Source organism: Crocodylus porosus, unplaced genomic scaffold, assembly GCF_001723895.1.
Source record: "Crocodylus porosus isolate Cpor-Errol unplaced genomic scaffold, CroPor_comp1, whole genome shotgun sequence".
Classification (NCBI taxonomy): domain Eukaryota; kingdom Metazoa; phylum Chordata; order Crocodylia; family Crocodylidae; genus Crocodylus; species Crocodylus porosus.
The window spans coordinates 57397281-57409057 of NW_017728943.1; the positions used below are offsets into that span (position 1 = coordinate 57397281).

The 11777-nt window shown below is 47.1% G+C and overlaps 1 protein-coding gene across 3 annotated transcripts in view; it reads left to right on the plus strand.

The window, feature by feature from the left end:
* Positions 1-11777, plus strand: part of HAAO (3-hydroxyanthranilate 3,4-dioxygenase) — a 66553-nt gene that overhangs the window by 20524 nt on the left and 34252 nt on the right. For all 3 annotated transcript variants that reach the window (XM_019549401.1, XM_019549402.1, XM_019549400.1), the window contains exons 3-4: positions 3337-3420; positions 4081-4187. In XM_019549401.1, the coding sequence (XP_019404946.1) occupies positions 3337-3420; positions 4081-4187 (191 nt within the window). The remainder of the gene's footprint in view (positions 1-3336; positions 3421-4080; positions 4188-11777) is intronic.

Consider the following 11777-nt stretch of genomic DNA (forward strand, 5'->3'; position numbering starts at 1 on the left):
TTAATAGGTGAATGAAAAGCTCAAATGCAATAATCTACCATATTGTTTTCCTGAAAACAGTTCTAAGAATAAAAACCTATTTACAGTCATATTGGATTACATGTAAACTTTATTGATTTATCAGTAAATTTATCAAGAAATTCACTGTGGCCCGAAGTGGGACTTCTGGTTCCGTTTTTGCCCTGTTGACTGGCATGGCAGTTAATGAAGTACCAGATAACACGGCTTTTACTGTACTTTGAAAAGCATCATTTTAATACAGGCCCTGGCTCAGTGTGCTGCAGAGGGGCTGGCTGGGGCATGAGGGTGCTGCAACACAGGGCTAGCCAGCAGGTAGTCCCCACACTATAGCACCCTCATGACCCAGCCAACCAGGTCACCACCTACATGTGTATTTCAGTGCATGTAACTACTCCTCTGTAGGATAGTATTTGTCCCAAACAGTAATTCCTACAGCAGAGTTAATTAATTTATTGTGCCCTAATATGGGTGCCATGGACAGGACAAAGTGGTGTTCCCTTCTCAATCATGGAGTCCAATATCATGACAAGAAATGATTACTCAAATTATAACAGAAATGTGACTAAAGGAAACAGCCTGTCAGTACAGTAACTCTTAATGTCACGTACGCCTGTGACCATTATGGCAGGACTTGCAAGTCTAACATAGGTCTCGACAGCCACAAGAGAGAATGCACTACCTATTAATCAAGTAGATGTAATATCCACTGTCACTCACTGATGAATGGATGCCATACAATACCTACATGTGTAGACAGTGACACTTTACTATGGAACTAATTAGTCAGCTGTATAGTAAACCGCACGTGTAGGTGCGCCCAGTAATTTCTAAGTTAAGGTTGCTCAGGAGTCCTTTACAGCCATGCTTCTGCACCACTGAACTCAATGTGAGCAGCCTCACAGTCTTTCACAGCCTTTTTTACAAGAAAGATGTTTAGTTACAATGACATATGGTCACAAGATGATGAAATTCTCCCTTGTGCTGAGGGACAGCTCAAGACTCATATGTCACTTAAATCCCACTTTCATCTTCAAAATAGGGCTAAAGTGATGCATAGTCACTGGGTTTGCTTACTGCCCAGGGGTGAGGAAATACATTATTACAAAAGAGTGAGCAGACTGTTAATTTGCGAATCTGAAAAGAATTCTACAACTGGGGCACTGAGCGTGCTTTATTTTTAATTGAAGCATTAGAAACAGTGGATGAAATTCTACCTGAGTAATTCCCTGGAAAGGGCCATTGGTAGACCTAATCCTTCTCTTTGCCTTATTTATATTTTTATGTTAATGACCACCATCGTTTCTAATAAAATGTGGTCACCAGAGTGCAATTTCAATTGCCAGCATTGCCAGTCAGGACATGAACGGTGTGGCCTTTGTAGTTGTCAATGTCAGAGTAATAAATTCTTAGATAAAATTACTCTTTTTGAAGGGATACACATAGCCCAATTCTCCACTTGAGTCACCTTATGGTGTACAATGAGCGGTCAGCCTTGTCAGGGTGCTCTATAATGAACATGCTGCTCAGGCATTTTAACCAATCAATCAGTGACACCAGAGCAAAGAAAGCTGATAAGAAAGAATGGGAAAATGAAGTATAAGGAGGTTAAAAAATGGATTGAGGTAGTAGTGAGTTTGACATGGGTTATAATTTATCAATCTTGATGCCCCTGATGTGAAGTTATCAACAGGGGCTTTTTTTCAGTAACACCATTCTAATGCAGAATCTTTTTACTGCTCCATTTTCTTTTGAAGTCTACAAAGCTGAGATTCATAAAAGTACCTTTCGAAACCTTAGAGCTGTGTACCTACTAGAAATGTGTGAACTGATTTGGAACTTACCCATACCAAATCAAAAGACAATTTTTTCCAGATTCAGAAAAGGTTTGGTTTGGTGTTTCTTCCATGTTCTTTCATGGCTTCACTTTTTTTTTTGCTAGGATTGGTAGCAAAAAGAAAAGAAAATTAAAAATCTATCTAGGTGCCAACCAAACCTCATATTAATTGAGTTAGAATTATACCATCAAGTACATGCATTAAGTCCATCCATGGACAAAATTAACCACCTGTTTTGATGACAATAAATGGAAAGCATATGAAAGCTGCTATTGCAGAGGGAAATGACTGTTGCTTAGGCCTATGTATGGATGCAGTGGGAGAAATATAGTTATCCTGCTTTATACAGAATGATGGAAACTGTGCCTCATAATCCTATTTGCAAAAAAAAACCCTGTTCACTGTGAGTGCCCTGAACAAATCAAGTTGCCACTACCCTGGTGTCACAAAGAGAAAACTGGGTCTGATGACTTACATGAATCTAAGGGCCCAGCCCCTTGAAGACCCACACACAGTGGGAAAAGCTGTGACAGTTGTAGAGCCACTGTAGTGGTGACTAAAATTGAGCAGATGCATGTCCAGATAAAGGCTTACTTCCATTTCAGAAAGATCAGTAAAACATCTCTGAAAAGGTAGGCATGGATACCTGAAGGTCAGCTGGAAGTCTGGAATGGCTGAAGGAAATTTTAAATATGAAAGGGATTTTTAACTGAAAAAATGATAAGTCAGAGAAATGAAACACAAACAACAGAGCTAGTGAAAAGATGAATATCATTAGGTGTGTCTAAATGTTCATTAAAGCACTGTAATTACAGTGTATTAAGTATAGTACATGTAATCACAGCTACTAACTTAACGCTTCATAATCCGTGCTACTAGACATTAGAACCACATGGTTTTTAGGTGACGCTAATGCACAATAGACTAATTCTACAGTGCATTCGCCTGGGTTTTTTTGTGCCGCACTAATGCATAATATAATTAGTCTACTGCACCATTAGCATCTCATGTAGATGCTCCCACTGACTCCGAAAGTGACATACAGTCAAAACCAAACAAATTAGGTCTCTTCTCTCCTGTGATGCAGGTTCTGTTTGATGGCATCCAGAATGTCTGTTGAGAGTAAAAAAAAGGACAAAATATGGTTCCAATTCTGCAGAAGTTTATCCCAAACATGGACTTCAACATGGAGTCCCATCAATTTCAAATGGTAACCCATTACACAATCGGGAACTATTGGCCAGATTTTCAAAGACATTTAAGTGCCTAGTGATTTAATATTTTCAGAATTGCCCAAACAGGTAAGGTGTCTATCCCCTGTTGGTTTCAATGAAAATATAGCCTCATTCCCAGGCCATATCATAGATAATCACAGAGGAAATTTACTTATATATTTTATAAACAGAATTTGCCAGGGATATGCAGGCTATGTCAAGTGTATTGAAATACGTGTCCTAAACTCACTTTTCCTGTGCTACAGTTGTTTTATCAAGTGGAAGGAGACATGTGCCTGAAGATAATAGAAAATGGAAACCATAAAGATATCTTTATCAGAGAAGGGGAGGTAAATATATGTTTGTTGTTATATGTGTGTGCACGCACACACGTGTGTGTGTGTTTAAGCTATGATTATAACAAGTCTTTTAAGTGAACCTTCAGCTCTGCTACAAAATAAAATAAAGTGATGATTTTAATGTGGAATTCAGTATAGTAAATACTATTATGGACGTTCTTATACTAAGCACCTCATGCTAATCACTTCTGTCTGGAGAGAACTCTATTCCTCATGATCCGGATGCTTGCCCTTTTGGAGGAATGCCCATGGAGGATTAATCCAGGAATCTTCTCGTGCTAGCAACAAGCTTTCACTTAATTTCTCTTACCATTGCTCAGAAATTAAGAAATTTTTTAAATTTCAAATAGCCTGACTCTTCACTTTTGATTTTATCTAACTGTGATGTTGAAGCTGACAGGTGACTAACTCCCTACGCGTGGAGGTAGTGCTGCTGAATCAAAGGCTGTCATTAACAAAGCACCACACTGAGAGAGCTTGCAACATTATCTGTTCTATTGCTGATATCAATGTGGGCTTACTTGCCAAGGAACATCATAATATCATTGAAGATTAGAGTAAAAGTAGAAGGGAACAAAGAAACATGAAAAAGAAAATGAGATCTAAATGACAATGTAGTGGCTAATCTCCCCGATTTCTTTGTCTGGACAGATGTTTCTCCTACCTGCCAGGATACCGCATTCTCCTCAAAGATACACAAACACTGTTGGACTCGTGATTGAGAGAAAAAGGTTAAAGACAGAAACAGATGGACTCAGGTGAAACATTATTTTCTTTGTAGGGCAGTTGTCTAATCTATTAGTCATAGTATGAGAACCAGTTCCCATTTCAGCATTATTCTCCATTCTACTGTATACTAATAAACCACTGTATTAGTGCTGGCAAGTCTGTGTTTGTATCCTATGTGAATTCAGACTGAGGACATAAAACATGTGTACTATCAAGTGAATTTCCTTTATTCCAGAGTGGGGAAGGTAGATACAACATAAACCCTTTAACTGGTACAAGTCTTTTCACTCCATGATAAAGTTGTACGGGTAAGTTACACAAGCATACCAGACATGTGTCATTTCCTCTAGTCAATTTCAGACCTTCCACCTATCCCACAACAAGTCTGATCAATGCAACCAGCTCTTGCCATTTAGTGGTTAGGGATTATAGTAGTACTTAGTATGGGCAGCTAGCTTGAGGAAAATGGTCATGTGTCCACACTTTACTAGGCACATCTACATGTTCATATTAAGGCAAAGCAATAAACTCTGTTGCATATTGCAAAGGAGTTTACTGCTCCCAGGTGCCGCGTTTACATGTGCGCCCAGGACTGTAGCATGTTGAGGTGGATCGGAGCAGCCCTGGCTGCCAGGTGTCCTGAGGTTCAGTCTGCTAGCCAAGGGCTGCTCTGACCCAGATCAATGCACTGAAGAGGGGCTGGCACAAGGGTGCTCCAGTGTGGGGATAACCAGCAGGCAGCCCCAACACTGAAGCACCCTCATTCCCCAGCAAGCTGGGTCAGTGTCTACACACGCACTGCTGCTCATGAAAAAACTCCACAGCAGGATAGTACTTGTATTTTCAAGTACTAACCTACTGCAGAGTTTATAAGTTTCCTGCAGCCTAATAGGGCTGCATGTGCAGATACCCAAGAAGGGTTCAAAATGAGTCGAAACAGCATCAAAACGAAACTGCCAGAGAAATTTCACACAGCCCTACTATTAATGTAATTTAGAAGTCTTTAAAAAGTGCAATAACATCTAGAGTTACAAGTTTTTTATTGACTACATTCAGGAAGACATTAAATTGAACAGCTGTGTTCTTTCTACTTGCATATCAAAGCAAAACTAAGCTCCCTATAGTGGATATGCAAAGCCAGAGGAATAAGTATGAGCAAATGGAAAGTTTAAAGTAAGGAATGAAAGTGCTGTGAATAGCACCATTCAGAAAGTCACCCCAGTGGATCCCAAGTTAACTCAGTTCTAATTCACTTGAAATATTGTTCAGTTGTGGTACTGTGCCTTTCTTTCTCAACAGATCTGTGAGCCATGAGCATTTATATAAAGAAGCATTCCTGAAATTATTTCCAAAATAATAAAGATACTTTTTGTTGGAAACATAGCTGACTAATGGTTTATAAAAACATCATGCTTTGGAAAAGTTAATTTTAAAACAAGTGCTATTTTATAACATTACCAAGGAAAACTTTCTGCTTCATACATGTAGTCAGAACATTACCATGGAAATCATATGAAAGCTGCTATTGCAGAGGGAAGTGACTGTTGGTTAGGCCTATGAATGGATGAAATGGGAGCAATATAGTTATCCTGCTTTGTATAGAAGGATGGAAACTATGCCTCGTAATCCTATTTGCAAAAGAAAATTATGTTCACTGTGAGTGCCCTGAAGAGCTCACGTTTCTACTACCCTGGTGTCACAAAGAGGGAACTGGGTCCTTGGAACATTACCAAGGAAATCTTCTGCTTTATACATGTGGTCTATAGATACAATAGTATAAAAATTAAAAAGGTGGTTTCTAAGAGCTCCACATGGAGTTGTATATTCATTGCCTGATATCTTCTAATTTATAGAAAAATGTAAGAAAAATTATAACATTCTGGTTTCTAACTAAGCAAATAAGTTGTATTACCAAAGTATACTCTCCAAGGCTGTATAGAGTAGGGTCATTGAAAGCTTCGGTTGCTGATTCGATTCGGCAAAGATGTGGCCCAATTTAGTGGCTGAATCTTCAAATCTGAATTGAATCAGGAGACCCTTTAATCTCTCTGAATTGATTGAGAGAGATTCAGAAAGATTTGATGACTCAGACACAGACATAGCTTTAAATCTTTTTTCTACATATCTTGAGGTTCCAGGCGTGGCTCATGAATGATGAGCATCCCACACGAGCATGGGGGGGTCCCCAGCGTGCTTGGCAGCAGACTCAGAAATGGACCAGAAGAACTTCCAGTCCACTTCCAGGTCCACTGAGGAAAACGCGGGGGGCTCCCCAGCACTCTGGCTTTGTGACTGGTGCCTCCTGGACCTGGGGGGGCACCCAGGGTCCTCCCACGGCCGATCACTGAGGTGGGGGGGTCGCGGGGGAGCTCCCCCATGTGCTCTGCAGTGGACTGGAAGTACTTCCAGTCCACTTCTGTGTTTACTGCCAAGCACATGGGCCCCCCCATGCTCCTCTGGGACGGTCCATCCGCCCCACCATCACAGCATTCATAAGCCATGTGTGGTACCTGGAGGTGTGTAGAAAAAACCTTTCAAGCTGTGTCTATGGCTAAATCTCTGAATCTCTGAATCAGCATCAAATCTCCATATTTGGATTTGGCCAAACCCAAATGGGGCAATGATCTGAATCAACTAATGGAATCACTATCCCCGATTTGGGCTGAATTCGAATCTGAATTGAATATGGCCCATTTTGCACACCCCTAATATACAGATGTTCAAAAAGTCAGGGGACAAATCAATCCAAGTTACATGGTTTTCTCTAGTTTTGATCGGGGGCACATTCACCTTTGCAGGCAGGGGCACTCAGGCAGCCTAAGCTGGTGGAAGTCTACAGGTGAGTGGAACTCCTGCATTCTTCCCAATGTACCTTGCAGGCTCCCCAGGCTGCCAGAGACTACCAAACACAGCTGAGCACTCATGCCAACCCTGACTGCCTGCTGGGTGTAAACAAGCATGAACCCCTTGCCACCTCATTGTGGATCCACCCTGGCATCTTGCCTAGAGGCTTCCAAAACAGGCCAAGAGTGAGTGCCCTCCCTTGTCATGCCTTTGTGTCCCAGCCATGGTGTCCCACCACCCATGCACAAGCCTGCAGACCCAGGAGCTGCAGTACATCCTGCAACTCTTACTGGAGGCTGCAGGTCATCATACACAGCCATCTGGACATGATCTGGTAGCTGGTCACCATGAGACACTTCTTCTTGCCCCTGAGCCACCAGTCAGCTATCCCATGGGGGGCCACCTGCTGCACCCTGTGTCTGGAAAGTGTTCCAGATTAAGCCATTGACTTCCATATGGCTGAAGAGGATGAGGCCACCCAGAACACCATGGATGCCCAGGAGATCTGGCACCACCCCCAGACTGTTGATTGCCAATTCTGGGCCCACATCATCAGTACCTACTTATATATAGTACATGTTTTGGATGGGGAATCCAGGAAAAAGATGACAAAACTGAGATGGAAATACAAAGTGCCCGAGCGAGGGACTAACAATCAAGGGATGGGGGAGAGGAGGGGAACACGGCTAGGTTACATACGATACAATGTTAGCCAACTAAGCCCGGGGGTGGGGGGATGTGGGAAGGGGAGGGCGGGGTTCGCGACGCTGAGAGGGAAAGGAGATAGATACACACACACCCGTTACAGTGGTCCACAATGTTGGAGGAAGTGGCTCGGAGTGAGCGTCTCAGTCCATAAAGTCTGATCGCGGGGGTCCTCTTCGGGTGGGGCGGGGTCGTCCGTGGCGGTGAAATCCTCTCGACGTGAAGCGAAGCGGGGGGAGGGCGGTTCAGACGACAGTGTCCTCCAGGTCCGGTCCAGCAGCGGCTTGTCTGGAGGGTTCGGTGTACTGGCGGTGGCCCATGATGTGCTCCACGTAGATGTCGCGGGACCAGCGGATGGTGTCGGACACCATGAGGCAGCGCATCAGCTTGGCGTAGTGGCGGGAGACGTGGCAGGCACAGAGGATGCTCTTGTTGCTGGGGTCCCAGGCTCCGAGCATCCCCACGATGCTCGTCCACCGTCATGTCGTAGCCGTGGCCCCTCAGGGTGTTGGCCAGCGGGGCATACTTCTCCCGCTTGCGAGCCCGGGCGTCAGTGAAGGCTTGGCGCCGGTTCTCGAAGGAGATGGTGATGTCCACGATCACGATCTTCTTCGCCTCGTGGTCCGTGACGACGATGTCAGAGCGCAGCTGGCTCTCGCAGCCCAGGACGGTGCAGTTCACGGAGAACTCCCCCACCCTGGCCGGGATGGCCCGCGCCAGGCGGTCCTGGACAGCGTTGTGGCAGAGCTGCCAGGCTTTGGTGTGTGGCTTGCAGCCACACAGCACTTGGGGGAGGGTCTCCGCAGCATAGCCACACCGTCGGCACCTCTTGTCCTGGTGGCCAAAGTGCACAGCCCCGTTCAGAGGCAGGCAGTTGAGGCAGGCACGGTGGAGGAAGCGCCAGTCCGCGAAGCGCGTGAAGCTCCCACTGGGCATGAAGTGGTTGCTAGCGTCCCACTTCGAGGTGACGTCGAAGACCTTGCCCTGGTTGGGTTTGGCCCTTAGGTCGCCGGCATACTTGTTGCGGACGGCGTCCTTCAGGAACCTCTCCAGGAAGGTCCTCGTGCAGGGCGTCACAGTGATGCGGTCGGCGTGCAGGGCTGGGTGCAGGCAGACTCCCAGCTCCCAGCGCTCCTCGGTCCAGGTCCAGGCACAGCCGATGCGGCTCCCGAGGCGGCGCATGGCGTTACGGGCTCGGCTCCACAGCGAGGCAAAGTCCCCGCCGTCCCAGCTGAACTCGCCCTCCAGTGAGCCACTGAGGAAGGTGGCCAAGTCTTGTCCGGTGGGCTGCCGCCCAATCCTCTTGCAGGCGGTCTCCTCCAGGGCGCTGGTGGCGATGATACTTACCGTGGTGTCTGGGCAGGTGAGGAGGCGGAAGGTGTGGGTGACCACCACGATGTCGCAGAGGTCTCCCATGCAGGGCACGTTGGCGCCTCCCTGCCAGTAGGGGATGTGCAGGACCTCGTTGCTGGCCCGCAGCGGCAGGTGCAGCCACTTCGTGAGCAGCCGCCGGATCTCAATGTCCGCCTTCTTGAGGGGGGTCTTGGGGACCACCGAGCCCCTCAGGACGAACGTGACACAGGGGATGAGGAAGGTGTTCACCGCGTCGATCTTCTGCCAGGGGGCCAGCAGGGACGAGTCCAGCTTGTGGGTGTCCTGCACGATCCCGGTGATGGTCTCCTCCGGTGTCTGCCTAGCCCAGTGGCCGGGGACGTCCCCAGGTGGCAGTAGGCCTCGCCGTCGCGCAGGTGCCTCATCGCCTGGCCCTGGACCGTGAGGGTGGAGTCCAGGATGCGGGTCTTCTGCCTGCCGTCGATGTGCAGGGAGGCACACTTGGTGACGTTAAAGCGCAGGCCCATCCATCTGGCCGCCTCGGACGTCACGTCCAGCATCTGCTGCAGCTGGGCGGCATCGGGGGCCAGGAGGACCAGGTCGTTGGTGTAGGCCAGGATGCTCAGCTTCTGGCCATACAGGTTGAGCCCGCCGGGGCCACCCGCCACAGTTCGAAGGAGCGGTTCCATGGCCAGATTGAAGATGATGGGGCTGAGGGGGCATCCCTGCCTCACCCCCGACCGGATGGGGATCTCTGCGGTCTCCCCGTCGGTGGCATGGACAGTCGTGGTGCATCCAAGGTAGAGCTCTTGCACCGAGTCGACGATGCCGTCTGGTAAGCCCAGCTCGCGGAGGGTGCCAAAGATGTGGTGGTGGGGCATGGAGCTGAAGGCGTTGGAGATGTCCAGCCACGCCACCGCGCACTGCTTCCTGGTCCTCCAGGCATTGTCCAGGGCCATCTGGAGGGTGAAATTGTGTTTATAGCAGCCCTCCATTGACATGAAGCCCTTCTGGCTGCAGCTGACGGCCCCGCCGGTCACTGCCCAGTTGGTGATGCGGGCCGCCAGGCAGCTGGCATACAGTTTGGCCACCGTGGAGCACAGGGCGATGGGTCTCCAGTTGCCCGGGTTGGTCGGGTCCCCCTTCTTGTGGATGAGAACCATCATGGCCCTCTTCCAGGCAGCGGATGTCCAGTGGAACTCTCTGCACCGGGGTGGTGTCTCTACACATGATCTTAGTCCAAATCCAAAAGGCTCATGATTTACCATATAGTTCATTGGGCTGGGCCTCATCACAGTCAATAGCATTTCAAGCCATGGTGACTGAAACTGAATTGCTGAAGCTGGGGACTGCTCATTAAGGCTGTGCAAAATTTCACCGGCAGTTTTGTTTCAATGCTGTTTCGACTCATTTCAAGCTCAAAAAAAGTGAAATAAAAATGAAAGAGAGAGTTTTGAAATGAAACAAGGCAAGTTGAAATGTTTCAAATTTTTTTAAATGTTTCAAGCTTTGAAGCTCAAGCTGGCCTTGCCTGCAGGGAAACAGAAACTAAATTAAGAAGATGGAGGGGGAAGATGGGGGAAGGGGATGAGAAGGACTGCTCAGTGACTGTCATCCTTCCCTGAGGTCCCATCCAATCCCAGTGCTCTGGGGGAGGGATGGAAAAACTGCATAAAAGGCAGCATTGTTTGAACTGTCCTGCTTTCTGCCTTGGTGTCAGTTGAGTGAGGGCACACATTAACACACACACAGTGTCACCCATCCATGTCACGAGTTTTGCCTGTCAGCAGCTAGAGGTGCAGGGCCCCAGAACCCAGACTCCCCGTGCACCGATCTCCTTGAACAGCTGGCATGCTTTGTGGCCACAGCAGGGCCTAGCAAGTCTGCAGCTTTCACCCTGCTGTGCCTTAACGCACACAGCGTCACCCATGTCACGAGTTTTGCTTGTCTGCAGCTTGAGGTGTAGTTTCCCCCAAACCCCTCCACCGATCTCCTTGAAACTTGGCAGGCTTTGTGGCCTCCACATGGGCTAACATCCCTGCAGTTTTGACCCCACTGTGGCTTAACATGTATATGTGAGTGAGTTTTTTGCTTTCAAGATATCGAGGTGGAGTTTCCCTGAAACCCCTGCACCTATCTCCATGATACGTGGCAGGCTTCATGCCCTCAGAAGGGTCTAGCATTCCTACAAGTTTCATCCAGATCAGGCCAGACATGACAAAGTTATAGGCTGTTTTGTGCTTCCCCATTATAGCCAATGGGCGGAACGTCGAAGCAGCATCAAAACAGTGAAACTGTTTCGAGGAAACGAAAAGGAACAGCAGTTTCAAATCAAAACAAAATTCAAAATGAAATGCTGTTGATGGAAGACCTTAGTCTTCTGAATATTAAGAGTCAGTCCTATTTTCTTGTATGCCTCAGTAAAGATGTTGACAATTACCTTAAAATCTGCTTCTACGTGAGCACACACTGCAACATCATCAGTGTACCAGAGCTCAACATTTGAGGTTGGGATGGTCTTGGTTTTGGCTTGGAGTTGGCTGAGATTAAACAATTTACCATCCATTCAGTAGTTTCATAGTTTCTAGGATCGGAAGGGACCTGAGTAGATCTCTAGTCCAACCCCCCGCCATGGCAGGAAAGAGTACTGGGGTCAAACAACCCCAGCAAGATGTTCATCTAACCTCCTCTTAAACACCCCCAGGGTAGGAGCCTGCACCACTTCTCCTGGAAGTTGG